Here is a 26,589-nt window from a genome sequence, read left to right on the forward strand (position 1 = left end):
GAAATATGAGCGGTGTAATGCATGAGGCTACTACAAAAATGACTGTTGAAATAAAAGCATCTCCTAGATTTATTAACCAGGCTTTGTTTGGCTTTCTTTACAACCTGCAGTCACACGCAAAGCCTCCACGGAGTGGTCAGCCACTATCCCAATGGTGCACATTAACAGCTGCACACCAATCAATGAGAAAATGGTAAACCGGTGAATGAGAAAAATGGACAAACCATGTATCAAGCAGTGCTCCTTGTTCAAGAGGACCAAAAATAATGAATAATTGACTCATCCTTTGCAGCACACAGTCCTTTAGTATCTAATTTATAGAAAGGTTATTGACTATTATCACACACTTCATTAGACGTGAGAACCATTAGAAAACACTTGCCGTGAGCAGCACAGCCACAATAATGGCCCTGAAAGCGAGAAAAAAAATATTTTCAGTTATAAAAAGGAGGGTTATTTGACTTCCAAAGCATCTCATAGTTGTTAGGGCATGCCAGGGCAATGCATTAGCAGAGCTTCAAAAAGCTGCACCAGAATCACATTGTTTCAAATGGGGATTAACACTCTCTTTAGTGATTTATTGACCTGTGACTCCTTTGTGAGTCCGTGCACAGATCAGAGTAATTGCATGTTCTTGGTCCATCTCTGCACCATTAAGAGCTGCGGATCATACTGCGGATCCCGATACCCACATTAATTGTTAATTTTTTCTTGATGTAAGACACAGTGATGTCTGCATGACATCCTCAAGAAGCAGGACATTTGAAATCGTCAAGCCCTCCAATATGTGTTACATACTGTATCTGACCATGCATTAAAATATTTTGACAATCCATTAAAATGTTATCCTTTTTATATACACTGGGCTGACCATAATGGAAGATGTTTCCCAGGGCCCTGAACAAGGGTCAGTGACTGGTTTACCAAATTAATTAGTAAAGGATTAAAAACAGTTTAACATTCTTTTACAATTCACCCATTTCTTAAATTAAAACTGGGCTGTCAATAGAATTAAATAATCATGATTAATCTCATATTTTCTTTAAAAAGCAAGTTGAAAATTTCAAATTTGAAAAGTGTGTTAATATTCGCATTAGATATCTAAAATTATATTAATAACTTGAACTGAAATTCTTCCCCTACATTTTAAATTTGTATTAGGTGACTACAGTTTGAAAACCTCTGTTCTAGGAGGTCCTCACTCCCTACAAACCTAATAGACTAAAATGAGGCAACTAGAGTAGGATTGTAAACTCCTGCTCATTCTGGGACAGCTAGGTCCTACTCTGAGAGGCTTAGCTACATGGACAGCAAATGACCAATGCTTCGTGCTATTCTCTCCATCACCTCACACAGAGGCAGATGGCAAGCAGAACAGGATCTACTAAACATCATGCTACTGTCAGCACACACCTGCTTTCTCAAGACGCTTGTCATAATTTTTTTCTCAAGACGCTTGTCATCAATTTTTTCCACCATCTCTTGATTCATTTGAAGGCTAATAATCCGAGCACAGCAGCACGTAGCCACAGGGCAGAATGCATCATTGCGCATATGTGGTCACACATTAGCGCTAAAACTGTGATATATAAAGCAACCGCACTCCACAGATGTACTGAACATACTACCTTTTATTCTGACTATAAAATGATGTGGTGTTAAAGCAAACCAAACCGATATGCTCTCAGTCAGCAGTGCAAGTCCTGTTCCCTCAAGCTGCATATTTGTGGAAATGGATTTCTGGTGGGCGAGTGGTGGAGGGAAGGAAGAGGTTTTAGCCCAAAGCAACCACTTATCCAACAGTCTATTACACATCAGATACACACTTACAGCCTGAGCTCACCTGAGACTTGAATCATTTAACGCTCAGAGACCTTCATTACCTTGTGAATCTTTTTTTTTTTTAATTTACAAGTCTGCTCACATAAAATAATGTTAATCTAACATAAATGCAGTAATATATTTGCAATCTGCTCATGTCTACTTGAGCATACAAATACAAATAAGCAGAAAAAAGCAGGAATCTTTGGCAAGACCCTTGCAAAACAGTCTACTTTTAGACTAAGGGTTATAACGCTTAATACTTTCAGCAGCAGGATGCTCTGAGGAAAATAAAGCACATGATACACACAGGGCATCAAGTAATGCAATGCCTTACCGAACCACAAAAAAATATTTAACAAAAAGATGAGGATTTAGGCTGAAAAAAATTTACTCCACTGCAACCTCTGCTAGCTGCTTATAAAATCGCTGAATATAATTACTTTGAATGTTAAACAAACATATTCTCAGTAAAAGTCCAGCTATTTCAAATAAATGCTGTTCTTCTGAACTTTGTTTTTAGTGAATAATCATTGTTTTCAACAGTTTTTTTTTTAAGATTAATAATAAGAAATGTTTCTTGAGCATAAAATATGCATATTAGAATGAGACCTAAAAATAAAATAAAAATAGTATATCATACTAAACCCACAGTTTTGAATGGTAGAACAGAATATGTTCTCAGTCTCATGAACTCCAGACACTTTATTTTCACTGTCCGCAATAATATATTATTGATAAATAGTTTGTTTTTTTAATTATTATGAATAATAAATATTATTTTTATTTATTCATTTTAACTTCTCAATGTTAATACAAAAGGAGCCAGTCATATCATAAAAATGTGTAATTAAAATGATTCAGATGTTAAAAAAGATCTCTGATACTCATAAGATTAATAAGTAAGACTTCAAAGTATTGTTTGTTTGCGAGCAGGCTATGCAGCAATATAGTAAGGTACATCATTAGGGCCTTTCACACCGCTTTAGTTCCAGAACTAAATGTACAGTATTAAAGTACTGGGACGATTTTGTGAAAACTATTTCCCAGTAACATTTAAAAGGTTTCATTAGCACTGACAGTGTGTACTAGGGAGTGATGTTAAGCCGGTCGACAGCGATGTCATTTGTGCGCGACGTTCAACAACGTTAAAGAACAACAGGAGGATGGAGGACGCTATGATCAGTGTTTTTGTTGTGTCTCGCGGGTTTCACTATAATGGACATGGAATGTCAACGTATACGTAAAGTGATCGAAAGAACGGAAAGAAGAAATCTCCAATGACAACTGGCAGTGCTACATTTGCTACAAGTGCCTGCACTTTAGCGTCCGCCCATTTATCGCTGTTCATCATACTTGCGAAATAAGTTGACACAATGTTTACAGTATGTTACAAGGCATTTTAAATCAGGGTGAGTAAGGGCATTTTCGAATGCGTCTGGCCAATCAATGTATACTTACGTCATTGATAGTACCAGTTGTGATGGTTAGACCCTGCTCCGGAGTAGGAGCTAATTTGGTTCTCGAAAAAGGCAATCCGGTCCTAAAATCGCACCCAGTTCCAGCGGTACGAAAATCCCAAAAGTGGGTAGTTCCACAATTAGTTCTGGTACTATGAAAAGGTTCCCGGGATGCGAAAGGCCCTATTGTTCAGCTCAGTGGAAATCCAGCCCTGAGAGATGTTTGAAGTTCCTCTGCCCAAACACCAGATCAATCCACACCATTTTGGTGGAAAAAGAGTATAAGAGTGGTATGATTATAGTAAAAACCCTACCGTCCCCAGCGTTGTAGGCCAGAATGGAGCGTGATCTGGTCTGCTTGCCCTCTGAGTTCTTCCCTGAGCAGGTATTGGAGCAAAGAGACCATGAAGTCCAGGGACTGAGCACACAGTCTTTGGGGCAGGGCACCTCACACAGCACAGGCATGGGAAGAATGGCGTCCCGGCACAGCTGCCTGTCCACATATTCACCTAAGAACAACAAAACACAGGCCCTGTTATATTCTCACAGGATATAGGATACATTCTCATATCACATACATACATACATATATATATATATATATATATATATATATGGATCCCTGAGGACCAGCACACACTTGAGTAGGAGTATGATCTAGCAAATAAAACAAAAAACTAATATCCACATTGAAATACACAAATGAATTTCAAAATGACAAAAGCCAAGCAGAGTGAAACCTCACTCATCTGATGCTGTGTTAAATTCTGTGAACATTATAAACACATCTCACTCTGTGAATAAATAAATCTACCCACACAGAGAATTCACACTGTGCATGTGATACCAAGTGCTTTCATCACTACTCCATGCCAGACTTGCACGGTAAACAAACCACACATTAACACTCTGCATACAGTACATGTATTTGTAAACAGGACCATTGATAAAATTCAAAGGGCCCAAGACAACATTTTGATGGGCATGTCCCCAATAGCATTTAAGACTTTAGCGAGGCCCCTACTATCATAGGGACAAGACAACATTCTAAGTTGTGTCACTTTAATGACCTACTGCACATTTACACCATAAATTTCCCCAAGAACAAGGGTACATGTAGAATCCCATTGCATAGTTATAGCATGCATTTTGCTCAAATGTTTAACAGTAAAATGTAGGTTAGTAGACTTTAATGTGCTTCTTACACATCACATTACACATTTAGATTACTCTTTCAATTTCAAACAGGATGCGACAGCTGTGCGCCCAGGGGGGAGGATAGGAGAGGAAAACTCCATGATAGTGTTTTCATGACTTTCAATAAAAGGGGGAAAAATTGAAAGAGACTGATAAAGGCAATCAGAAGAGATATTTTTTTTGTTTGTTTGTTTCTCATGTTTGAGAAATGTTTCTCACAAATTTACCATCCCTCCCATAGACACTGCATTAGAAACACCCTCGCACTAGCACTAACGGTATTTTTTTAATAACTGATAAAATAGCAAATAGCAAAATAATGAAGCAACAAAAGCAAAATCTAAAAAATATATATATATAAAATAAAACAAAACAAATAAAATCCAATCCAATCCAATCCACCTTTATTTATAAAGCACCTTAAAAACAACACTGTTGACCAAAGTGCTGAACACAGTCTATAAATAAACAATAACATACAACAGAGGCGCAACAAAAAATAATAAAACGTGTCAAGATAAAACGTACTCGGTTACTAAACGTAACCTCGGTTCTCTCTAGAAAAGCGAACGAGTACTGCGTCTTAGCTTAAGACGCTACGGGAAAAGTCTCTTTTCACGAAATACTGAAGCAAAAAATTATCCTTAATTTTGTATTTTTGTAAAGCGCATTTGCAGCAGTACACAGCCATAGGCGAGACGGCTCGTTCGCTCATTGGCTTGTTCTGCGGCAACTGCACAGCCTATCGAGCGCAGGCTGATGCAACATCAGACCAATAAGGGCGCTTCGCACCCTTCTTGCCACTTCCCGCCGAAACGGGTGTGGCCCAACCTATAAAAGGAGCTCGAAAAGGCTGACTCACCTGATTTATTTCATCGCCGAAGCGAGCCAGAGTGAATCGTACGCACGGCAGAGAACGCAGTACTCGTTCGCTCTTCTAGAGAGAACCGAGGTTACGTTTAGTAACCGAGTACGTTCTCTTACGAGAGCTCTCTCGTACTGCGTCTTAGCTTAAGACGCTACGGGAACCCAATGTAAAACGCCGTGCGCGCAGGGATCACACCAATAAACCTGAAGCAACGCCCAGGATTTACAGTGCACAGTCACATGAGGGACTCACAGAGAGTACAGAAAAGGGGGAAGCCCTCCGTCCCATATCTAGCAGCATCCGTAGATGCGGCAATATGACATCACACAGCCGAGGCAAGGCCTGACCAATGTGGCAATGCGGGTCTTACGCAATACTGCCCATATAACAGTCGGTAGCGCATAGCGCTCGTGAACTCAGAATTCCCCTCAGGGCCCTGATTCGACTATACCGACAGCAGCCTTGCTTGCAAGGCGGGAACCTCCAGGTTATAGAACCTGATAAATGTAGACGGCGAGGCCCAACCTTCCGCCATACATATATCCTGCAAGGAGATCCCAGTAGACAACGCCCACGACGAGGTGACGCCTCTTGTGGAGTGTGCTCTGATGCCCAACGGGCACTGAAGGCCCCTGGAAGCGTAAGCTAACGCTATGGCGTGAACTATCCATCTGGATAGAGTCTGTCTCGAAACAGCCATTCCCTTGGAACGTCCACCGAACGAGACAAACAGCTGCTCTGTCTGCCGAAAGGCAGCAGAGCGAGACACATAAGCTCTTAAAACCCTGACAGGGCAAAGAAGACTCGAGTCTCTATCCTCTCCTGATGCCGGCAGGGCAGACAGGGCAATAACCTGAGCCCGAAACGGTGTGTTGAGGGATTTCGGCACATAAGCGTGCCTAGGTTTGAGTATGACCCTTGAGTCATTGGGCCCAAACTCCAAGCACGACTGGCTCTCCGAGAGTGCGTGCAAATCACCCACACGCTTCACCGAAGCGAGAGCCAACAAGAATACTGTCTTGAACGACAGATGCTGAAGGCTAACCGATTGGATAGGCTCAAAAAGGGGGACCCTTCAAGGCCTCCAAAACCGCCGCGAGGTCCCACATAGGGACTGATGGAGGTCTGGGAGGATTCAGCCTCCTAGCTCCTCTGAGGAACTGGATGACTAAATCATTCCTTCCTATTGACTGACCGAGAGCCGTTTCAGAAAACGCCGCGATGGCCGCCACATAAACTTTGAGCGTGGATGGGGCTCTGCCCTTATCCAACAGCTCCTGTAGGAAGGAGAGGACCTCCGTCACCTCACAACTAAGGGGTGAATAACCTCGAGCTGTGCACCAGCTGGAGAACACCGACCACTTCGAGGCATACAGACGTCGTGTCGACGGAGCTCTAGCCTGAGTGATGGTATTTAGCACTCCCACTGCGAGATCAGCGGGTAACCGTTGAGCGCCCACACATGGAGGGACCACAACTCCGGTTGAGGGTGCCAAATCGAGCCCCTGGCCTGCGAGAGGAGGTCCCTCCTCAACGGTACCGGCCACGGGGCGATATCTGCTAACTGCATCAAATCTGGGAACCATGGTTGGTTCATCTAATGAGGTGCTACAAGCAGTACTGAACATCTCGTTTCTCTCACCCGTTCTATCACCTGCGGAAGGAGGGAGACGGGAGGGAAAGCATAAAGCGGGCAGCACGGCCATTCCCGTGACAGCGCGCTTTCGTTCTTGGAAAAGAACGCAGGACAGTGAGCGTTTTTGTGGGACGCGAAGAGGTCCACTTCCGCCCTGCCAAATCTCTCCCACAACAGCCGGACTGTTTGCGGGTGTAGAGACCATTCGCCCGTAGGAACATTGCCTCTGGACAGCCTGTCTGGACCCAGATTCTGTAGCCCAGGCACATGCACTGCCCTCAGCGAACGCACGTTGCGCTGAGCCCAAACCAGGAGGCGTTCCGCTAGCCTGTACAGGTTTCAGGACCCGAGACCGCCCTGGCGATTTATGTAGGACACCACAGACATGTTGCCCAAACGGACTAAGACGTGGTGATCCTTGATTTGGGGACAAAAGCGCATCAGCGCGTTCTCCACTGCCAGCATTTCCAGACAGTTGATATGATGGAGCTTTTCCCGTTCTGACCATAGGCCAAAGGACGGTCTGCCCTCGAGCAGCGTTCCCCATCCCAAAGTGGAGGCGTCCATCGACACCATCTTCACATTCGGGGAAGTCCCCAGGCTTACACCTGATCAGTACCAGCCGTTAGCTGTCCAAGGTGCCAGAGCTGTGACACAGCTCTGATTGACCTTGAGATGCCGCCGGCCAGACGCCCACGCTCTGCGCGCTGATCACAGCGGGCAGATCGCTCCTCCTCGACCCCGTCCCGGCGCTTAACCGACTGGGGGAAGATTGAGCAGGACCCGTGGGACTCGATATGTGTGCGAGTAACTGTGGGCTGCATATGTGCACATTTACCACTTTCAACTCGCTGTCTGCCTGTGCAGAGCGTACGTGCACGGGCCTCGTTTTTACAGAAGCCACGCGCCGTATGTGACATAGTGTATGTGGGCACTGGGGAGTGGGCACGTTTACTATGCGGCGCGCATGACAGATCTGTGTCAATCTTATGTGCGCGAGCCCTGTGTGCAGGGCTGTGTTTACATGTGGAGATGGGCACTGAGGAGTGGGCATCGTCACTACATTTATAGCACCATCGGCCGTGGCCGGACGAACGTGCACAGGTTTCATTTTTACAGAAACCACATGACGCGTGTGACATAGTGATTGTGGGCACTGAGGAGTGGGCACGTCTACTATGTAGTGCGCGTGATCGACTTGAGTCGCTTTTATGGGCGCGAGCCCTGTGTGAAGGGCTGTGCTTATATGTGGAGATGGGCACTGAGCAGTGGGCATCGTCACTACATTTATAGCACCATCGGCCGTGGCCGAGACACCAGAAATTACACCTTTTTCGGGAAATATCTGGGTAGCCGTGGTAACGTTTTTTGTGTGCAGGCAAGCGGGCAATCGTACAGGCTTGTGCATTGCAAAAGACGCTGAAACAGTCACAATCTCTGGAACTGAAACAGCGGCGCGCTTACGTGAGAGCCCGGCCACAGTGGAACTCGTACACCGGCGCTTCGATGAAGCAGCCATCGTGTGTAGTGCAGACGCAGCGTCATGCAGCATGCATAGATGGCTTTCCTAGGATGGCTTCGGGGCTCCCGGCCTCACCGTAATCCTCTGCCGCGGTCCCCGCGGCGCGGGGCAACGGCAGGTAGAGCGAGAACGGGGGTCTCGAGCTGCGTTGCTGAAGCTGTTGTGATAACGGCTTTTGTGTGTAGGCAAGCGGGCAACTGTGCAGGCTTGCGCGTTGCAGAAAACGCTGAGACAGTCACAATTCCTGGAACTTAAACAGCGGCGCACTTGGGTGAGAGCTCGGCCACAGCGGAACTCGTACACCTGCGCTTCGATGAAGCAGCCATCGCGAGTAGTGCTGCCGCAGCGTCACACAGCAGGCTTTAGATGGCAACACCGCTTTTGCCGCCGTCCAGCAGAGGGCAGACAAAGGTGTGTCGCTATCACCTGTTCCACCGGCGGAAGTGATTTGTAGTTCCTGTTTTTTAGCATCATCAGTGTGGAGAATGCTAGTGAGACAGACGAACGAGTTTGCGCTGAATATGGAGCGTTCCAAGCCTTCGCCACCTCTTCATGAAGCTCAGGAAGAAATGAGGCGGGCTTTGAGAAGTACGCTCATCCGAAAGGGAAATACCATCCAGCCGGGAACGAGAGGGGGGGCGCTGGTGCAAACCACTCGCGGCCGAGACTTGTCGCGGCCAACACGAGCATTCGCCCCGGCTCCTTCTCGAAGTCAGCTCGTCTGCTGGGCTTCTGAGCAGAAGGCGCGAGATCCTCGGAGCTCGCCCAGCCCTCACTGCCCGAAGCTAGCAGAGAGCGCGTGTCCTCTTCCCTTGACGCGGCCCTGAGATCGACTTCCTCGAACGACGCGCCGGCAAACAGCGGGCGCTGCCCATCGGGAAGCGATGCAGGGGGGGCCGGTGAAGCAGGGCGAACCGGCGAGCTCGGTTGAGCTGAAGACGGTTTTGGAATCCGCTGGAAGCGATGCTTTTACGGCGCCTCAGCGCAGCGGAGAATGCAGGCTCAGAGAAAAAGGCCAGACGAGTCCTCAGAGTCACCATGGCAACAGCTCGCAGTGGGGGCATCCGCTGTCAGCGAGCGCGAGCGCTGCATGATCTTCACCCAGGCAGGAGACACAGATGACGTACCGGTCTCCCTCGCTGAGTGGGGCTCTGACGAGCCGCAGGAAGGCATCTTAAAAAAGACGCGAGCTCTTTTACGAGTGTGTGTCGCAGGGCGAACACACACACACATAAAGGACAGCTGGATATAATAGAATTGAAAGGATATAGGCGCCGGATAGCGCAGCAGGAACGGTAGTGGAAGGCGGCGATGCCAGCAGCTTCAGAATGGCTCGTCCTGCTGATATGCTTTCTCAGACGGCGCTTGCTTCCACCATGATCCAGCGATGCCTGAGCTTCGCTGAAGAGATGAAAAATCAGGTGAGTCAGCCTTTTCGAGCTCCTTTTATAGGTTGGGCCACACCCGTTTCGGCGGGAAGTGGCAAGAAGGGCGCGAAGCAATGGCTGTGTACTGCTGCAAATGCGCTTTATAAAAATACAAAATTAAGGATAATTTTTTGAAAAGAGACTTTTCCCGTAGCGTCTTAAGCTAAGACGCAGTACGAGAGAGCTCTCGTAAGAGAACCGTTTTTACTTTGACTATTTGCCTCAGCTGGAAAAAGCTGGTCTTCACCACTGCACTAATCTGGGCATCAAGTTTTAGCCGACCATCCAACTTGACTCCCAGGTTTGTAACCACAGGGCTAATGTCTCGGGTTAAACAACCCAAGTCAACAGGAACCGCAGCAGCTGAGTCACTAGGAGCAAATAACACAAACTCAGTTTTAAATACAAAAAATTCATAGCCATCCATGCTTTCACTTCATTCAGACACTCTAAAAGGGTTTTTGACTGACTTAGCGGCACATATATTTGGCAGTCGTCAGCATAAAAATGGAACGAAACATTGTGACTTCTAAGAATTGACCCAAGAGGCAGCAGGTACATTGAAAAAAAAAGTAGCGGCCCAAGGACAGACCCTTGAGGAACACCGCACGACAGAGGAGCCGAAGAGGACACAGCACCACTGACCTGAACTGAAAAACTTCTGCCTTCCAAATAGGACATAATCCAGGCTAAGGCCAACCCCTTAATGCCCACACAGTTCTCCAGTCGCGACAATAAAATTTGGTGGTCGACTGTATCGAACGCAGCCGTAAGGTCCAATAGCAGCAGAGCAACAGTATCACCAGAGTCTGAAGCCAAAAGAATGTTGTTGAAAACCCTCAGCAGAGCTGTCTCAGTGCTGTGGGCTGACATAAACCCAGACTGGAAAATTTCAGTTATACAATTGTCATTCAAAAATGTGCTCAGCTGCAGATAAACAACTTTCTCCATAATTTTGGAAAGCAGAGGGAGTTTAGAAATAGGCCGATAGTTAGAGAGCTCAAGTCTGTCTAACACAAGTCTGTCAAGTCTGTCTAGGCAAGCAGTATTAAAACCAGCGCACAGATCAGTTGTATTAGGACAAAGAGAGACACAATTTAGATTAAAAACAGAGGAAAACTCAGCAGCAGTGGAAGGGTTAACTTTTCGACCATGGCGCACAGGGGCACACGGTTTAACTATGACACTGGAGAGGGAAATTTCAAATACAAAAGGCATACGATCAGAGAAGAAAGCATCACAGACTTCAAGATTAGAAACAGTTAAGCCATGAGTTAAAACCAAGTCAAGAGTGTACCCACGTTCCTGCATGGGGCCAGATACACACTGTACAAGATTAAAACACTCAGTGACATTTAAAAAGGCTCTTGCCATTGGCTTTTCAGGACAGCACACGTGAATGTTAAAGTTCCCTACAATAAGGAGGCAGTCATACATTGGCACAAACTCAGCCAAAAATTTAAAAAAGCCAGTGATGAAATCCTTGTTGTATTTGGGTGGCCTATATACGAGTGCGCACAGCACTGGAGATGCACCGCTCAGTTCAAACAAATCCACCTCAAAGGTGGCAAAGGATACAGCAAGTGTGAGCTGTCTACACTTAAAATTTGTTTTATAGACTGTTACCAGTCCTCCTCCACGACCTGACGTTCTCGGGGAGTTAAAGTACAAACAGTCAAACGGTAAAAGTTCACAAAAAGCACTCGATTCACCCACTGGAATCCACGTTTCCGCTACACAGAGAAAATCCAGATCGCGTGACTCAAAGAAGTCCTTTAAGATGAAAGTTTTGTTAGCTAGCGATCTAGCATTCACCAGGGCACCAAGTTTTTAAATCAAGGGTCGAAGGTCTAAAAGTATTTGGCGGTCATAGACCAGTAGAGAGTTGACATTTGCAATAATAATTGACAAAAATAACGAAACAAAGTGCGCAGAGACAGACGGCAGGCCATAGACTCAGGGGCCATCTTTACTCTCTCGCAATCGCAAAAAATAAAAGCAGAACAATCATACAACAAAAAACACAAAACCATCAGAACAGCAAAACTAAGAAAATCAAACCATCAAAACGAAAACAAATAAACGAGGCACAATAAAAACAAATCAGAACAAAGAAAAACAATCTAATCAAAACAGAGGTCCTCTGAAAGACCTAGTTTTGGACACCAACCCCTGTATTGATTGGTGATACCCACCCCTGCAAAAAAAAAAAAAAAAAAAAACACAAAGTGACAGAAAACCCACTGAGTGAGATGACACTGTGGGACCCCAAGGGATACAACAGATCTATTCTCATCAGCACCAGACAACAGGAATCAATAATTGAGAGAAAAGTGGGGAGGAGTGCTTGAGACTGGGGGTGGGACAGCGTTAGACCTCCGCACACCACTGGCATTTACGCACATCCAAGAGGTAGCATTTCACGTCAGAAAAAAAAGGTAAAACCTAGCATTACAGACATGTAGATTACCTGAAAAATTACCTGAAATACACAAAAATATCACAACATTGCTAGATAGTAAAAGCCAGTCTAAATAAATACAATTATAATCCTAGCTTTAAAAAGGCCCAGGTCAGTAATGGGGTGCATATCAAGGGGAAGCTTATTCCAGAGTCTGGGTCCAGCTACAGAAAAAGCCCGGTCACCCCAGTATTTGTACCATGACCTAGGTACTTCCAGCTAAAGTTGATTTGTTGACCTAAGAGCACTGTTTGCCTGAAGAAAAGCCAGCATCTCAGTTACATAAGGTGGGACAAGGTCATTGAGAGCTTTAAAAACAAACAGTAATTTTAAAATCAACTCTAAATGAAACTGGAAGCCAGTGGAATAAAGAATTGGGGTGATGTGCTCACGTTTGTGTTAGTTTAAAAAAACAAAACAAAAAAAACAACAAGACAAAATAGATCTATACTATAACGACCGATACACCAAGTGACTGTGTCCAGAAAGATTTCTTCACAATAAAATAAAATAAAAAAAGTTACACACAAGGCAAATATTCCGATATCCTTCAGACTAGGGGAAAAATAAATCAGCTGTCCTCATGAATAACTCGGTGAGTTCATGGTTTGGGAAATATACCAGTTGAACATCTAGCCCTTATACATCTCAGATGTGTTAAACCTCACCTGCTGCGTCTGACTGTCCCTTGATGGAAAAATACCAGGCGGCATATGACATTTCCTCTTTTGAATGCTGTCACATTCTGATGAGGCTGCACACTACTCTTCCCAAAGTTAATAAGGGAGAGAGGGAGTTCAGCTAAATGCAGACTGAATCAGAGTTAATTTCATTTATATAAGATGCTCGCCACTGGTGCCAGAACAACATATTCACCATCTACCCATCTGCGAGGAAGGACAAAGAAAGAGGTGACCTTGAACAAATCATATTATTCCTCACTAAAGCAAGGTATCTGGACTTAAATGGGTCAACGTGTTGCAGTAAGCCTATGGCTAGGGAGGAACTGAGTAATGGCCAGTGTTTCTTTCATATTTTGGATTCTGCACTCCAGGGACGTGCACAGACATTTTGAGGGGCAGGGGCTCAAGTAGAAGAAAGGTCACTTCTCAAATGTATTTGTATGTATTTTACCTTTTCTAAGCCAAGTTTAATTATTTTTTTACCTGTTTTACAGAAGTTGAAGGCAATGTTCCTTAGCCTTTTTGTTAGTGTTTGATCAAACACGACACGTTGCCACACTCATATTATTTTTTTCCGCTCAATTATGTCATAACAATGAGATATGTCGTTATTAAAAAGACACACTTTCTCATAATAACTAGATGTTAAGTCGTTAAAACTATACCTTTTATGGGCATTTTTTTCCATAAACAAAATGTTAGATATATTAGGGGTGTGCGATATAGACAAAAATATATATCTCAATATTTTCTGGGATTTTATCGATCCCAGATCGGTTGTTTTGGACTCCACTGACTTTCATTGTATGGCCAAAAAAAAGTAAAAACTTGCTTTAAAATATATTCTTTATGTTCCACAGTTACAGAAAAGTAACATGTTTGAAACAGCATGTTTAGTATGTTAAGACATATTGGTCCCCAGGCAAAATCTGACCCACCAACCACAGTCTGTCATTAAATTACCATTTCAATGACAAAACATTCAGTGCTATAAACTGAATGTATCATATTGTATCCCGGACTACTTTGACCCATATATATATATATATATATATATATAGGATTATAGAATCAGCTATAGAATCAGCCTGCTATATAAAGTACAGTTGTTATACGTGGCATGTTAAGGAAGGTGTTTCAGGGTAACTGTCTAGGAGATGAGGTTTGTTGGAGGGCCAGGGGGAGGTGGCAGTCATCTCTGTGGTGACAGCTGAGGCACATGCAGAATGACACCTTCAGTTGGTGTGAATGGGATGCTTGATTATGAGCCTTGCAAAACTGATTGAGTTGCACGCACACACAGGCGCCTTTCTCTGCCTCTCTCTTTCTGTCCTCACTCTTCGTCTTTTTCTCTCTCCCCCGAGTCCTCATTAGCGATGTGAGTGCTGAGGTTCTGGAATGTCACAGTAATTGCCATGTCCGCATACTGAAATTTATTGGAACAAGGAGGGAAATGTGAGGATGTAAAATACAATTATGGTGTATGCTCATAATTGATTAATGCAAGTAGAGTCGTGCCACAACTCCAGACAATACATGAACAATACCGAAGGTAAAGAGAAAGAAGTCACAGAGTTGGTGATTCTGAAAAAAAAATACAAAAAATAAATAAATAAAAAGATTATTCTACTTTTTACTACCCTCATATCCACAATAATTTAAGCTGAATTATTTTTGATAAACACGCAGAATGAACCTATTTCACTTCCACACATTGGAGACAGGATTTCCACTTTGTTTGTTTAAATATTCACTAGGCTATGCTCAATTCTCTATTATACTGTACAAAATCAACTAGATCTAGATCAACTAGATGAATCAGAATTGCGGGTTCGTGGCACTGAATTTCACTCCCTCATCAACCAGAGCGAAGTGTTCATCCATAAAATCCCATAAAAAAAATCAATAAAATAAAATAAAAAAAACTGTTAGTACAACATATCCGGGCCATTTATTTTCTCAAATATCTATGGTGTTTTAGGCTGTATGAATAATATAAATTAAAACCAAGACTGATGGGTGATTTAAGCAATATTAAGCTTAAGCTTAAGCAATATTAAGTCATCTGTGTTTCATGTTCTTCTTTGTTTGAATGTATGTTACCATTAAGAGATTGGGTCAGTAAGACTTTGACATTTTTGAAAGATGTCTCATATGCTCTCCAAGACCATTTAGTAGACTATGCTCTCTATTTATTTATATAGACCATAATCCAAATAAATATAAAGTATTTATTTGAATAATTGTGTTTATTGTGATTTTTGATCAAAATGTTGTGTTGTTCAATGATTTACCTATTTGTAAAATAATTTCTGGGGGTTGGAATAAAAATTATTTTACCAACAAAATGCCAAATTTAGATGTTACAGCCAATCACAACAACTCTAAGTTACAGGAGAGTTGCAGGCATCCCAGGTCTCCTCTTAATCAGTATATTGAGACGTAAGTGTCAGCCATTGGTCACAGATCCAGGCATGTGCTTGCCCCATTTTTCTCTGATCTCACAGATGGTACTGGTGTTGGTTTCCCTAGCTACCGTGGACTCAGTCAAGCTAATAACAGCCAGATGCTATTGGAGAGTTTTGGGCCTTTGGACTAGTTAGACAGTAGACCGCCCCAGCACATGTGGCTTTGTGTTTAGAAGACTGAAAGGCAGCAGTGCCACTTCTTATTGCTCTGAATTTCCCCTCTGGCCACTCTAACAATAGAGAAGTACTACCAGCCGCCTGTGCAGAAACAGCAATTACAGCATTGGGCATGAGTCCACAACATACGCCCTATGGACAGAGTTCAAGAATGGACCCAGCTGTACAACAACAAAACAATCTGAGTTTGTTGCTGCATTCGACAAACTGCAGGCCTGGACATGACCCTTAAATAGAAAGGCAAAGATTTTTTAATTAGCTTGAATGCTTATGAATGGAATGAATGGACAGTCCCATATCATGCAGATGAAAGGTGTACGTATCACTTACCTTCACTGTTGACACACTGTACTACTGGGTTCTGGGTTCCCGGTCCACACGCTTTGTCATTGTCAGGCATACACTCCTCCAGCTTCACCAACAGCCATTCATAGCAACTGGGCTCCTCACAGGGAATTGCCTCTGTCAGGTGGGGACAATTTCCTGTGCCACCTGTGGGCTCATTCATGATTTTCCTTTTCCTCAGTTTGAAACCTGTCAAAGAACACAGATGAGACTCAAAGTCATTCAGGTCACTAATTTAGTCGGTTGAATTAATCGGTGGGAGTAAAGAGCGCAGGTAGAGTTAAATCATGTAAAATATTCAAACAGTCATTCAAAAAAAGTAATTAATTAGTAAATATATCTGTTCAAATGACTGAACTTTTTCTCTTTATTGCAAATTCAACAAGCTTTCACATTCATATATATCATGCAGTAACAGGTCATTATACAAAACAAACAAACAAAAACCCTTAAACTATTCATTAACTCAAATAAACATAAAAAATAAATATTAGATTAAAATGTATTTTAGAACCAATTTTATTACATTTATATTATAAAAATGAAAATTGGACGTGTATCCTTGAAGTACTTAAATTACTAAATCCAAAAATAAGGCTAAATAGAGATATTTATTATTATTAATAATAATAATAATAATAATAATAATAATAATAATAACAAAAGTATGCAAGAAAATAACAAATTAAAATGGAAACTATAAAAGAAAAAAAATACTATAATAGTCTATAAATAATTTTAGATGCACTATATATACCGTTTATTGTACTACAGCATAACATTTTAGGAAACTAAATGTAGGATATATATATATATATATATACACACACACACACACACACACACACACACACAAACACACATACATATACACACATATATATACAGGTCATTCTCAAAAAATTAGCATATTGTGATAAAGTTCATTATTTTCCATAATGTAATGATAAAAATTAAACTTTCATATATTTTAGATTCATTGCACACCAACTGAAATATTTCAGGTCTTTTATTGTTTTAATACTGATGATTTTGGCATACAGCTCATGAAAACCCAAAATTCCTATCTCAAACAATTAGCATATCATGAAAAGGTTCTCTAAACGAGCTATTAACCTAATCATCTGAATCAACTAATTAACTCTAAACACCTGCAAAAGATTCCTGAGGCTTTTAAAAACTCCCAGCCTGGTTCATTACTCAAAACGGCAATCATGGGTAAGACTGGCGACCTGTAGAGCTTAGATTCTCTGCCCGAGCCCGAGCTCTGGCTCGACCCTTGATAAAGCACGTCACGTGTCATGCGCAGCGTCTCATCCACTCGCAGTCTCGCATGCGTGACGCATCACACCTGCTGTGCGTGCTGTACTATTCAGTAGAATAAGTGCAACATGGAGCTTCAAGAAGCAAAGAAAAAAATTAAAACAGGAGAATTAACTTTGGAGGAAAATCGGAGGTATGGAAACATTTTAAACTAGTCGTGGGGAGTGACAACATATGTGTTGGCTTTGTCTCGTGCATTAAATGCGGCACGCATATATATATATATATATATATATATATATATATAACTGCGCAGCTACCCCATAGCCTAAATGATCTAGCACCTCAGCACCTGCGGTAAAAAAAAAAAAAAAAATCTGGCGCCGCCCCTGGTTATAACGGCCCACATATTAAAAATGGTCGGGTTTAAATCGGGCTCGGGCTCATAATTACAGTGAACGTGTCGGGCCGGGCCGGGCTCAGACACAACGTGCTCGGGCTCGAGTAGGGTCGGGCTTGATTTGTTTGGCCCTGATCTAAGCTCTACCGACCTGACTGCTGTCCAGAAGGCCATCATTGACACCCTCAAGCGAGTGCGAGTGGGTAAGACAAAGAAAAAATTTCTGAACGAATAGGCTGTTCCCAGAGTGCTGTATCAAGGCACCTCAGTGGGAAGTCTGTGGGAAGGAAAAAGTGTGGCAAAAAACGCTGCACAACGAGAAGAGGTGACCGGACCCTGAGGAAGATTGTGGAGAAGGACCGATTCCAGACCTTGGGGGACCTGCGGAAGCAATGGACTGAGTCTGGAGTAGAAACATCCAGAGCCACCGTGCACAGGCGTGTGCAGGAAATGGGCTACAGGTGCTGCATTCCCCAGGTCAAGCCACTTTGGGCTACAGAGAAGCAGCACTGGACTGTTGCTCAGTGGTCCAAAGTACTTTTTTCGGATGAAAGCAAATTTTGCATGTCATTCGGAAATCAAGGTGCCAGAGTCTGGAGGAAGACTGGGGAGAAGGAAATGCCAAAATGCCTGAAGTCCAGTGTCAAGTACCCACAGTCAGTGATGGTCTGGGGTGCCATGTCAGCTGCTGGTGTTGGTCCACTGTGTTTTATCAAGGGCAGGGTCAATGCAGCTAGTTATCAGGAGATTTTGGAGCACTTCATGATTCCATCTGCTGAAAAGCTTTATGGAGATGAAGATTTTGTTTTTCAGCACGACCTGGCACCTGCTCACAGTGCCAAAACCACTGGTAAATGGTTTACTGACCATGGTATTACTGTGCTCAATTGGCCTGCCAACTCTCCTGACCTGAACCCCATAAAGAATCTGTGGGATATTGTGAAGAGAAAGTTGAGAGACGCAAGACCCAACACTTTGGATGAACTTAAGGCCGCTATCGAAGCATCCTGGGCCTCCATAACACCTCAGCAGTGCCACAGGCTGATTGCCTCCATGCCACGCCGCACTGAAGCAGTCATTTCTGCTAAGGATTCCTGACCAAGTATTGAGTGTATAACTGAACATAATTATTTGAAGGTTGACTTTTTTTGTATTAAAAACACTTTTATTGGTCGGATGAAATATGCTAATTTTTTGAGATAGGAATTTTGGGTTTTCATGAGCTGTATGCCAAAATCATCAGTATTAAAACCATAAAAGACCTGAAATATTTCAGTTGGTGTGCAATGAATCTAAAATATATGAAAGTTACATTTTTATCATTACATTATGGAAAATAATGAACTTTATCACAATATGCAAATTTTTTGAGAAGGACCTGTATATATGTGTGTGTGTGTGTGTGTGTGTTACTTTTTTTTATTATTATACACAATATTTTACAAAGAATAAATAAAATACCTAATCACTTTACCCTTGTTGGACAATAAGTAGTTTCAATTAGTAACAAATTTTGTCAAAACAAATTCAGCAGTTTATGGATGGAGAAATGTTTCTCTTGAAGTTCACACAGACCCAACACTTAACCAACTAGAGTCTGTACTAATTGCCTTGTCAGCGCAATCCCTGTAAACTGTCTCAGTGTGTCATTGCACAATTACTGTAATATTATATTAAACATATTGGTCCATTAAGTGTGCAAGATGACAGAAAGCAGCTCATAATGAATTGTATTATTTCTTCCTCATTATGTTTGCCTTTCACCAAAGGAACTTATGCATTCAGCAATCCATTAATACAGAAGAGACTTTGGCACCAGGGGTATTCCCATTCAAGGGCAGGAAAGGGGCTCCAGAGGAATAAAAATGGTTGGACTTGACTCATGACCGGCACAAGGTCACCTACATGTACTCTGCCATTACCCTCCTCTCTCTGCTCTCCTGGCCTCTGGTTTAATCCACATTGCTGTCTGGGGCCGATAAGGTAATACAGGAGAGGGGGGCCTTTAGGAGTTAGTTGGAGATGCCAGCGTTGTCCCTTTTTCTGATTACTTTTTTCCTGCACTCTCCTCCTGGCTTTATTTAATCAGAAGGTCAGCGTAGAGCTCATTGTTTGTGTGTAAGGGGATTGTACCACGTCCTTTCAGTCAGCCTGAAGGTGTTTGATGGCATATGCTGCCTCTGTCTCTTTATCAGACAAATCATCTGGGTTTCATATGAGCCGCTGTTAATCAAAAATAGACAAAAGCCACAGGTGGACAAAAATCTCATCAGGATCTCATGGGTCATCATGTGTAAGGTGTACACTGACATGTTATTAGGGCCTCGGGTTGAGACAGGGGTGCTGCACAAGATCCCGGGCCCTATGCATAGGCAGTCCTAATGCCCCCACCCCTCCTCCCTTGAAAATATATATCCCAGACTTTTCAAGGTCCCTCTCTTCCTTTGGGGCCCTGGCAATCAGTACTGGTTTTACCCCCAGTCCGACGCCCCTGGGTTGAGATGTCACATGTAATTTGTACTTTATCTCCCATCAAGCTTATTTTTGTAGCTTGTTCTGACTATAATAAAGATTACCAATATATATTACAAAAGAACAGTATCACTGTCAGAATAACGTCACATCTGCATCCATCATTTGTAGAAGGCAAGAAAGCACATGATTTGGTTGGTGCGCGACATCAAACCAGGACTGCATGATTGAGAACTGAGTTATTTTACAAAGATGATTTTGGTTAAAATTTAATTCCAGATCGTGAATCAACATTGTGAAGATTTTCAGAAACATTTGAAGTTTAAAATATATCTCAATTAAAATACTTGAAATATTGTTCAATTATACATTTTACTTTATTTTAGAGGGAAACAAGACACAGAAAGAGGTAACTGCAAATATAAAGTCATTCACCTGACTACATATATGCGACCCTGGACCACAAAACCAGTCTTAAGTCGCTGGGGTATATTTGTAGCAATAGCCAAAAAAACATTGTATGGGTCAAAATTATCGAATTTTCTTTTATGCCAAAAATCATAAGGATATTATGTAAAGATCATGTTCCGTGAAGATATTTTGTAAATTTCCTACAGTAAATAATACAGTAATATGCATTGCTAAGAATTCATTTGGACAACTTCAAAGGGGATTTTCTCAGTATTTAGATTTTTTTTTACACCCTCAGATTTTCAAATAGTTGTATCTCAGCCAAATATTGTCTGATACATCATACATCAATGGAAAGCTTATTTATTCCACTTTCAGATGGTGTATAAATCTCAATTTAGAAAAATTGACAATTGACTGACTTTGTGTTCCAGGGTCACATATTTCAGTACTAAAATATGCAATATTAAATCTGAATATATAGCAATAAGACTAACCCATACTGTCATAATATCATATAATACAAATCTAAATACATATGTATAATCACAAAACAATATATAATATTTTACTGTTTGGTCCCCTATTCCATCAATCCATCTATCCAGACAGAAAAAAAAAAAAATACACAAACTCACTGAATTACTCTTCCTTACATGTTCTATTCTGTCATTTTTTGGGAGATAATGTATGATGATACTGTAAAAAAAAAAGAAGCTCCTTTACTCCTTTCGCCACATATCAATGAATAATGAGAGCCCACATACTGTATATACAGTACACAAGTGCTGAGACCTGCCTTTCCAGCTATATGGCATGAATTATGAACCGTGGGCATTTGAAAAGAGAGAGTGGAACACAGATTTACAGAGAATTCATCATTAAGATGCATGGTGGAGAATTTCCTCCCATCCCATCCTTTTGAGTCGCTTCATTAGGGAAGAGTCAATATGCATTAGTTATGGCACGAGTCGCTGTCCCAGCCATAATTAACGAGAAACGCAACCAGCATGCCAGCACCTTTGATACACCATACCATCTGTCAGCAGCATTCGGTAAGCCACCATCCTGTGAATCTAGCAGATTCAGTTCATTCCAGAGACCATTTGAAGCTTGTGTATGTCTCTTTGAAGCCATCTAATCCATGATTTGTCTTTTGTCTCTTTCGTGACATGTTTTATTTTTATGTGGGTCCCTTGTTGTTCCCTCTACAATGGTCCTGGTTTATAAACCTTTAAGAAAATGAATATGTTGCCCTAGTAGGCGCTGATAAGTTTATGGCCCGGATGCTGATGGTGCAGACAGACGTGAGAGGTGTGAGTTATGAGTTGAATGGCTTCTCGTACACAATTCATGTGATTTACAATGAATGAAGACGTTTTATTGATCCGGTCTGTTTTAGCAAGATGGGTGAAATGACCGCTCCCCAAACAACTGTAATAGATGAACTGGTCATATAGATCAAGCATACCTTTCTTTGTGGACTGATCCTGGCAGTTTTCAAAGGTGCAGGGCCCCCATGCGCCCCAGGAGGACACTTCACACTCCACAGGGCAGGGAATATGGCAGAGCTGGGTGGTGTCAGGAGAAACGCCCAGACACAGGTCACTGTTCACTGGCCGTGTGGCTGAGGAAACACACACACATTGTTACAGAATCCCTATAAAAATACAAGTACCACAGATGGAACAAGAATATACAGTACATTTACCCAAGTATATCATTTACATAACAATAAAAGTCCACAAGTATTTCAGATATTTAAATTATACACATAGAAAAAGTTTCAGAAGATTTTGTTTTTAAAAAGTCTCTTATGTTCACAAAGGCTGCATTAAATCAAATATAGTAAAACTGGTAGTATCGTGCAATATAGTGTTTTTCAGATATTTATACTGCCCACACAAGGTAATGTGAAGCATTTCAATATGTTTGAAAATTTGAACATGAAGAGATACAATGACATGATCAACATCATTCTCAAAAACAAGTGCTTCTGATTGCACATGTTTTGTTAGACATTTCCCAAGACCCATTTTGTCCTTGTTTTCTTTTTATCTGTAAATAGCACTCAATGCAAGTGTGTGTGCAGCTCCGAGCCATAGTTGATTTTCTACAAGGTCAGTGCATGAACAGATCTGCTGCCGATAGCCTTTGACGGATCTTCTCTTCATTCACATGCTAATTGATTCGTGTCCAAAAGGTGTTCTCTGTGTGCTTTGAGCCATTTCTAAAATCATTCAGTTAATACATGTGTTTTGTGTGTGTGTGTAGATTTTCAGTACGATCTAAGTGATTGATTGCATGGCCAGAGTCATTAATGATTTATATGAGCTTGTTTAAAACTGAAATTAAAGTGTGAAGTGCTCCTTTGGGACAAACATCCACCGGAAAGCTCAATTTAGCAAGCTGAATTTACTTTCAAAAGCGACGTGTCAAAAAAAGAAAAAAAAGAAATGAGCTGTCAAATTGACAAAATTGATTTGCAAAAAAAATGTCAAATTGACTTGCAAATGCAAGTTCCCTTATTCCCACAAACAGACTTGTTTCCATGCACTCTGTATTTCTTATAATGACATGGCTGTGCTTTTAAGGTTTTGAGGTGGGCTTCCCGTCTCAGCGGCTCACGTTTTGTTGCCCTGTTAACCCAATCTGATTAATGACCCTCTCCTCGTTGGTTGACCTTGTTCAGGTGGAACAACACTCGCTTGGAGGCCAGATGGTCTGCTGTTTACCCACCCAGGGTTTCCATGGCCTAATTATATCACCAGTATCCCATCCGTCCCTCTGTCCACCTGACAGCCAGCAACACATTCACCTACTTACATCACCATCAGCATCATCATCAATAATTTGGGCCTGCCTGTGGGGCGGTGCTGCACGAATGCTCTGTAACAAAGACACTGCATTGAACATCTCATAAAGATCCACAACGGGGTGCAACATTGATTAGAATCCGGAGAGTGACACGGCCGAGCGAAATAATTGAACACTGTTGTTGTGTTCTGCTCTCTGTGACTGCGATGTGTTAATGGATAAAGATCGCAACAGCAGCTGCTTTCCCCTGTCGTCTAAATGTCTGAAGCCACCCGTGGGGAAAGGAAATCAAGCACAGCTTCCCCAGGCCCAAATAGTAGAGCAGGAAGTTGTATGGGAAGCAGTATTGGCAGAGAGGAAGACAACAAGCTGCTTTTGATATCCATAATGCATATTTTGTGTTCAGTGCCATTCCTGCATTCATTACACGGGTTTTGGAATCCATAATCCCAAAATTATTGAAAATAAATTTGGAATGCAAACAAAGCTTTCATAACCGTGGAAACAATATATTTCACTGATTCTTCACTACTGGCAAAACAGAACACAAACTGTTTAGGAGAGATTAATGTAAATTCACAGGTATTCAGCTATGTTTGTATGCATCTACTGCTTTCATTTCCGCCTGCTTGAATTTCATTTAATATGAGTCAACACCGTCAGACACACACACACACACACACACACACACACATAAAAGTTAAATAATCACTAATAATATAACAATTATAATGTTTATGCAAGACTAGTTTCAAACAGTTTAATGTCAACAGTTTCAAACTGTTAGACCCACTTTAAATGAAGCACATGATCTTAAACTTTTTTTTGGAGTTAAAAACAATACAGCCTTAAATGATTTTTATTTCCGTCTTTAAATTAATATATATTTTAATCAATACTATACAATGAGTTATAGTTTACCTGAAAATGTACATTCTGTCAACACTTACTCAACCACACACAAAAAAATAACGTTTTAGAATGACATGACGGTGAAATTTTTGTTTTTGGGTGAACTATCCCTTTAAATTGAATTAGGAAATAACGTGAAGTGATAATTTAAACAAATTTAAATGTGTGATAGTTAACATAAAAGGGGATATGTTCCTGCTTTAAAAAACTAATGGCAGGAAAAGTCGGTGGACATGCCTCAAGTATCAAAGTTTCATATGTACTGGCCTCACACATTGCACTGAAATAGACAGAGTGCAGACAAACATACAGTAGTTGTCCAATTTCTACAGAGGATGTATGATCCCTGGAACTGAATGATTAAATCTGCTTAAAGCACACAGTGTCGGTCCTTGAGTAAACCACCGCTCCTGATGCTCTCATTGTCTGGCTTTAATGTATATAAATAAATACCTGTGAATAATTCCAAAGGCCCAGTGGGGAATCACCTGAAAATGTCCAATCATGTGGAGCTTGAAATTAAATCCTCTCAAATCTGTCTGAAACTCCCAGAGGGGGAAAGTGCATGATTGATTTTAATTGATTAAAAGGGAACAAGGCAAATAAGGAAATATATATATATATATATATTATTATTATTATTTTTTTTGTGTGTGTGTGTGAATGAATTACATGATATGTAGATTAATTAATCAAATTAATTGCAATTAATAACATATAACAGTATTTGGTGAGAATGGTGATGGGTAAAACAAAGAAAACCAAAGGAGAGAAAAAGAAAACAATATGCACAAAAGACAGAGCTAGACAAGGTGTGGAAAAGCTTTAGGGATGTGTGTGTGTATGTGTGAAATAGGCAGAGAGTGTGTGTGAAAAGTGTGCAGGTGTTCTTGCCCTGTGGACAGGATTTTCTTCATCTCACAGTTCTTCCATCTGTCACAGTGTGACTCGTCAGCATGCCAGGCCTGTCACCTCCCACAGCAGGAGCTGCAGTTAGTGCCATGTGCTTCTCTTAAGGCCACATTACAGAAGGGATTCCAACACTGTCTGGCAAAACTTCAGCACAGACAGGAGGCTGGACACTAAGGTCCTGGTTTAACAAGATGCACATCTAAAAAGATGCAATCTAATGAATTGCATGTGCACTTTTTGGGTGAATTGTGGTTGTCTCACTAAATATTTTCAAGGTGATGAATTACATGATTTCTATAATGAACACACTACCAGTGAAAGTTGGGGTCAGGTTTATAATAAAAATAATAATTTTACTCAGTAAGGATGTATATACTAATGACAGTAAATACTTCTACATTCTTATAAAATAATTTGATGCTGTTCTGAAAACAGAATAAAATATAAAACATTTAATTAAATTAAATGCTGTCCAGCATCAAATCAGCATATTAAAATGATTTGACACTGAAGACTGGAGTACTGGCTGCTGAAAATTCAGCTTTGCCATTGCAGGAATAAATGAAATTGTAAAAAACTTAAAAACGTAAGTTTTTAAATTGAAAGAATATTTCACAATATTACTGTTTTTACTTGGCTTTTTGACTGAATAAACGCAGTCTTGGTGAGAATAAGTGACTTCTTAAAAAAAAAAAAAAGAAAATAAAATAAAGAAAGAACAGTACAAAAACCGTAACAACACCAAACTTTAGAATGCTAGTGTATATGTGAAATAATTAAATAAAATACAGGTAGGACAATCTCCAACCAGATTCAAAGCAATTCCAGATAATATAAACTAAATTCAGTTGCAAAAACAAAGAGCATTTGGCATTATTTATTTACACATCCATCAGTCCATCATGCATAACAGATTTTTTCAATAAATCTGAATTACAAAAGTCAAATTATTAACTGTGCTCAAAAGTGATGCATGAGCTACTTTATGGTGGATTTTGTTCTGGAACTTGATCTGCTCACAATGATCTTGGTGCTACGTAGAAAATATATTATGTTAGATTTCCTTAAAATTTTTATTTTTGTGTTTCGCAACGCAAATGGACTACACTGACTACAAGATGCCTATGTTGATCAGCTGAAGGACATAATCTTTAATAGACAACATTAACAACATTAACATTAGCATTTTTTTATTTTATTTTTAATCATGGCTTACAGTAGCTGTCAAATACACCATTGTGATATAAATTTGTCTCATTTCACAAGGCAAGCTGCTTTCAGTGTGCTTTTTCTTTCTGTCTGAGGTGTGACCAAGCCATACCATGCAATGCCTGCTT

At 41.4% G+C, this 26,589-nt stretch overlaps 1 protein-coding gene across 1 annotated transcript in view; it reads right to left on the bottom strand.

Annotated features, from left to right (window-relative positions):
- The window catches only part of LOC132104297 (thrombospondin type-1 domain-containing protein 7A-like), a 129,321-nt gene that overhangs the window by 35,337 nt on the left and 67,395 nt on the right, over positions 1–26,589 (bottom strand). The window contains exons 5-7 of the mRNA XM_059509669.1: positions 22,083–22,238; positions 16,051–16,254; positions 3,596–3,790 (exon numbers count right to left, since the gene is read on the bottom strand). Coding sequence (XP_059365652.1) covers positions 3,596–3,790; positions 16,051–16,254; positions 22,083–22,238 — 555 coding nt within the window. The remainder of the gene's footprint in view (positions 1–3,595; positions 3,791–16,050; positions 16,255–22,082; positions 22,239–26,589) is intronic.

The sequence above is a fragment of the Carassius carassius genome, chromosome 25 (assembly GCF_963082965.1).
Source record: "Carassius carassius chromosome 25, fCarCar2.1, whole genome shotgun sequence".
Taxonomy (NCBI): Eukaryota; Metazoa; Chordata; class Actinopteri; order Cypriniformes; family Cyprinidae; genus Carassius; species Carassius carassius.